Below are 6,000 nucleotides of genomic sequence, written 5' to 3'. Positions count from 1 at the left end.
AATATGTCACACTACATAGTAGGCACTGAGAGTATGGTGATAAAATATAGTTGGCTAGGATAAAGATGTAATTGAAAAAGCTAAGCCTTTTCTTTTTTCTTTTTTTTTTTTTTGAGACGGAGTCTCGCTCTGTCACCCAGGCTGTAGTGCTGTGGCCGGATCTCAGCTCACTGCAAGCTCCGCCTCCCGGGTTCACGCCATTCTCCTGTCTCAGCCTCCCGGGTAGCTGGGGCTACAGGCGCCGCCACCTCGCCCGGCTAGTTTTTTGTAGTTTTTTTTAGTAGAGACGGGGTTTCACGGTGTTAGCCAGGATGGTCTCGATCTCCTGACCTCGTGATCCGCCCGTCTCGGCCTCCCAAAGTGCTGGGATTACAGGCTTGAGCCACCGCGCCCGGCAGCCTTTTCAATACTAAGACAAATATTCTAGAAAAGGCATTTAATTGTAAATATAAAGAAAATCTCATGAGCAGCTGGAGGAAAAAACATTATTTAAAACAGAGAAAAATATCAGGCTACCTTTCAATGCATCTACAACAATATTTAATGTCAGAAGACAATGGTACTCAAGTACCCTTTTTTCCTATGAGGTGTTTTTATCTGATAAGTTTTGCTGATTTTTCTCATGCTTATTATTATTCAAAGTATAAGGCAAAAATTTCATAACCACCCTTGCTGTCCTACAAGTACAGACAACTTTAAACAATCAAGAACTAGGAAAACTGGCCGGGTGCAATGGTTACTGCCTATAATCCCAACACTCTGGGTGGACAAGGTAGGGGGACAGCTTGAGCCCAGGAGTTCTGGGCTACCGTGAAGTACCATCATGCCACTGCAGTCTAGCCTGGGTGACAGGAAGAAACGCTGTCTCTATTTTTAAAAGTGAGGTGAGTGGGGCGGGCAGGGCGAGGTGGCTCACATCTGCAGTCCCAGCACTTTGGGAGGCCATGCAGGGAGGACTGCCTGAGCCTAGGAGTTCAAGACCAGACTGGGCAACAAAGTGAGTTCCTGTCTCTACTAAAAAAAAAAAACAAAACACCACTTGGAAAATATTACTCCTAAGAACCTTGATGAGGACATTTAGCTAAATAAAAGATAATTATAACCCCAAAAAACTGGTGGTAAGCAATATTTCATTTTACAACTAAGACTATGAACTAAGACTGAAATGTTACAGCTAAGAAATAACTAGGAGGGTGAGAAAGGAGATGGAAAGAAGTACTTAACAATCTACAGTAGACATAAAACAATGTTATTTGAAGGTGGCAATTAAATCAAGTGAATCAGATTCAACAATACAAATGTAAACAGTAAGAAAGATACTTTTTTGAAACACTGAGGTACAAAGAATGACAGGGTGGAGGAGAGAAAGAAAATCAGCAATTTTATTACTGTTCATTAAAGGGAGTTAATAGATACTTATCTCAAGTAGAGTTTCTCAATTTTTTTTCATTATTGTCCCTCTTATAAATCTTTTTGAACAATTTTTCTCATTACATCCCTATGATATTTTAATATCAGAGATGTATACATCTGTTTATGCACTCTATGTATATCTGGATTTATATACACATAAGAAAGTAAATATAAAGCTTACTCTTTTTACTCGATGCAAGGTTATGAATGACTAGATAAAAATTTTAAGTTAAAAATCTGTAAATGATTTACATTTAGCTTACCTTTATAGGCTGGTTTTCTGAAAAACTTTTAATATAATCTTTTAGCTTAAATAAACTGTAATGTATCAAATTACACAAATAAATTAGCAACTTATATAACTACAAAAGCAGCAATGTAATCAATTTTTTTAAACCATTCAAAACTGCTACTTATCCAGCAAAAGAATTAAAAATCAATTTCTTAAAAATATTTCAGTGAACTTTCACTATTTGCTTGACTAAAGAAAATAAGTTCTGGCTACTATATATTCATTTAGATATTGTTGACTTTTTTCTTTTCAGCAACTGACATGATTAAAAATGGCTTGAATAACTTTTGTAGAATGAAGTAATAAATTGGAAAGTTTTTTTCTTGGGCTTAATTTTCAAAGCCCAAGTCACACAGGAATGCACTGAGAACCAAACATAAACAATATCCACAAGGCAGCCAATGGAAGCAACCTCTTGCCATATGACTGAGATCAAGCAATTGATTAAAAGTCTCCAATCACAGTCATTTATTCTCCAGTTTTATAACCCAATTTTGCATACATTTTGTTTTTTATTTTCCAAGAACTTAATGTCACTGCTGCTCATGTGATACCCAATAACACCAATGAGAGAAATAAATACTAAGCAATGCCATGTTGTTGGGTAGTGTTGAGCTCTGGAGGACCATAAGCTAAGATTTTTCTCATCCTCCACAAAAACCAATTTTCACTCCCTTGGTGGTAATACTGCCCTGGTTGAGAATGCATGATCTAAAGAAATAGAGGACTAGGGGTATTATATGACTATAAAGGCAACCATTAGAGCAAAACCAGAAATTTTGCTAAATATGATGAACACTACATCCCCAAAACAAGGTAAACAGACCATACAGTGTAAGATGAAAACAACCAACACACATTTTTTTCAAAGGGGAGGCAAGAGGGAAAGGCATAACAAAATAATAAAATAGGATTCCAGGACATATGTAATATAATAACAAGTATGAAAGGTTTCATTCAATTAAAGGTTGGATCACAAAGCAAAACTCAACTCTTATGTTGTATATGAGAGGCACACTTAAAATAAAGTGAAAATTAAAGAACAGGCAAAAGCAAATAAAGTAAGTTCAAATTAAAAAGAAAGCAGAGGTCAAAATCTTAATACCATAAGAGATGAAATTCAGGCCAAAAAATAAAATAGAATAAAGGTTTTAAATAAAACCAACACAAGTTCTTTTAAATTCCAAAGGAGAAAAATTCTTAAGAAAATATAGTAGTTATGAGTATTAGTACACCAAATAAAAGCTGAAGGAGAAACAGACAAACACAGTTATAGGCTTTAATTTACTTCTACCAAGTGGAAAAAAAACAATGATACGGAGTCTATGTGATTAATAAGGTGTATTTATCTGGTATATGTTTAACTCAATATTCTGAAAACAGAAATACTCCCCTTTTAAAGATTTTTTGTAGAACACTCATAAAAATAGATTATATTTAGACACACAAATACACAGATCCACAGTAAAGAAAGGGAGAAACAGAATATACACTGTACAATCACAATGTAATAAAGCTGAAAATTAACATTAAAACAATTTTTTTTTGAGATAGGATCTCACTCTGTCACTCAGGCTGGAGTACAGTGGTGTGTTCATAGCTCACTGCAACCTCACACTCCTGGGCTCAAAGGGAGCCTCTCACCTCAGCCTCCTGAGTAGCTGGGACCACAAGCATGGGCCACCCAGCTTGGCTAGTATTTTTTTGCAGAGATAGGGTTTTTTACTATGTCACCCAGGCTGATCTCAAACTCCTGGCCTCAAGCAATCTTCCTTCCTCGGCCACCCAAAGTGTTGGGATTAAAGGTGTGAGTCACTGGAACCAGCCAAAACTTTGAAACAAAAAGGCTACTCAACTCTTTGGGTTAAAAAGAAAATACAAACTGAAATGATAAGATTACTAAATATTAGAACCAAGGAGATGCCAAACATAGTGCTTAAAGGAAAATTCAAGGCCTTAAATACTTACATACGTAAAAATAAATGAACTAAATATTTGACTCAAAAGGAAAAATATAACACATGAATATAACATATAATAAGACTTAAATGAAAAAATGGAATTCTTCAAAGGCTGTAACATGTAATTGTAAAATATCAAGCCAAGATACTTAAACTTTTATTTCTTTTGACTTAGGGACAATTAAAATTTAAAATTGCTCAATGTACATTTATATTCTAAGTGTGTACTAATATACATACATACATACATACATACATATGATATGCACACAATTAGAGATTTGGATTTTTGTAAGATATACACAGAATGAGAAATATCAAGATAGCCTATGATCAGACTTAAAATATACAAAAAACTCCATGCTCTCCCAAAACTGATTTAATAACTATCAGCAGAAGTTATATTTCATTATGAATACAGAGAACTTTCATGATTAAATACTTACATTCCCAATCTCAAAGTTTTGCCTCATTAGAAGGTAAAGGGAGGCACTGGCGTGTGACCGTATTGTACTGATGCTACTGCTACAGTGTCGGAGAAGCCTGAGGCATAAATCAGCACACTGCTCTGTCTCTTCTTCAAATAAGAGTTCAGGAAACTGTAAAACAACAACAAACCACCACTGAATTTTTACAGTAAAAGTTCCTGAGATATGTTAATACAATCTGAGCTGGAGATTTGTTAATACAGCCCAGAAATTTGCTAATATAGCCCAGAAATTAAAAGAATGGTTAGGACGATATTAGCTAATAGTTAATAGTGTGAGACACAGAGTCAAACTGGGTTCAAATGTTGATTATGCCACTTACTAACTAGTAGTGTGACCTTGGACAAGTTTTCTCATCCACAATATAGGCCTAATATATCTACAAGAGATTGCTGTGAAGCTTCTATCAGAATGTGCATAAAACACTTAGTAATCAACATACATGAATTCTACCTTTATTACAAAATAATACATAAGTTATTTTCATCAATGTCTCTGCACTCCATCTTCTAGGATGATTAAAATGAAATAGCTACCTTCAAAATTTAAGAATATACATATCTCTGAGGGAAAACAAATATAAGAAGTAAGTATTTAAAGCAGTTGAACAAACACACACCTTCTTTTCCATTCATCATAAAATAATTTCAGTGGGTTGAATTGCTTATATATTGAATTCTATAAATTGAGTTTTTTTAAAAAACAAAACCAAGTGGAGAGAAAACAAGAGAAGCCCCACATTTAAGATTGGCTATTAATTTCAGGCCCTTCTCCACATCCAAGTTACTGTTTTTTAAACCAGAACTGGTTAAAGGTGATTCGAATAAATGAAAAATTCCAAAAGGCAGGCAGCAGTAGAGAGGCAAAGAAGAATCAAGCATCTTAGGTTATTATTTAAATTTTAACTACACATATTCATTAATATATTATTACATATATTAACCAATGAATGTGTCAAATGATCTTAGACAATGTTAACAAAGAAAACAAAGTCTGACAACACTGCAGGTATAAAATAACCCACCTTTGAAACCAAGGCTCTCTGTGTAGCAAAACAGTGTTGTAGATAAACTGCACTTTGGTTACAGGCCATGCTGTGTAGTAGCACTTTTAGCACTCCACCAAGAATGCTTTCTTTGGATTCTGTTACAGAAACAGTCTGCAATTTAAAAATAAACAAATAAAATAGAGATGTACCTGCAATTTAGTTACGGAGGTTACAGGCCTCCCTATGTATAAATAAAGTTTTAAAAGATAAAAATATATATATATAAGATCTAGGATGGCTTCAAGAAGGATTTGAATAAGAGAAGGGGGAAAAAGAATAAATATAATTTAAATGAGAAAAAAGAGGAGCAAGACACAATGGCAAGAAATCATAAGGTGTTTTTTAGGAAAATTAGTAAGTCTGAACTGACTTGAGGTTCATGTAGAAAATAACTACAGATAAGGCTGAAAAATAGAGTGATGCCTGGAGCAAAAAATGTTGCTGGTACACAAATAACCATTCTTTTCTTCTTAAATAACTGAAACCCTGATTTTTAGCTGAAGACTTTGAATCTGGCTACAGAGAGAGGTGAACAAAACAGAAGTCTCATCTTCTGAGTCATGCCCTTAAAAGAAGAAATGTACTCTGTCCCTGCTGTTTCTTTTCACTGAATGAAATACAGACATGACAGCTGCAGCTCAAGCAACCATCTTGGATTAGGTATCTTGGACTTAGTAAATTTTTTATATTTTTAAAACTTTAGTCAGGAAGTCAGGATAATGACTGATAAAATCTTTTTTTTTTTTGAGATGGAGTCTCACTCTGTCACCCAGGCTGAAGTGCAGTGGTTTGGCTCAC

At 34.6% G+C, this 6,000-nt stretch overlaps 1 protein-coding gene across 2 annotated transcripts in view; it reads right to left on the bottom strand.

Annotated features, from left to right (window-relative positions):
- The window catches only part of DOCK7 (dedicator of cytokinesis 7), a 243,640-nt gene that overhangs the window by 44,697 nt on the left and 192,943 nt on the right, over window positions 1–6,000 (bottom strand). For both annotated transcript variants that reach the window (XM_026454153.1, XM_026454154.1), the window contains exons 35-36: window positions 5,179–5,313; window positions 4,113–4,265 (exon numbers count right to left, since the gene is read on the bottom strand). In XM_026454153.1, coding sequence (XP_026309938.1) covers window positions 4,113–4,265; window positions 5,179–5,313 — 288 coding nt within the window. The remainder of the gene's footprint in view (window positions 1–4,112; window positions 4,266–5,178; window positions 5,314–6,000) is intronic.

The sequence above is a fragment of the Piliocolobus tephrosceles genome, chromosome 1 (genome assembly GCF_002776525.5).
Source record: "Piliocolobus tephrosceles isolate RC106 chromosome 1, ASM277652v3, whole genome shotgun sequence".
In the NCBI taxonomy this organism is placed as follows: Eukaryota; Metazoa; Chordata; class Mammalia; order Primates; family Cercopithecidae; genus Piliocolobus; species Piliocolobus tephrosceles.
This window is presented reverse-complemented; position numbering and strand designations above follow the sequence as displayed.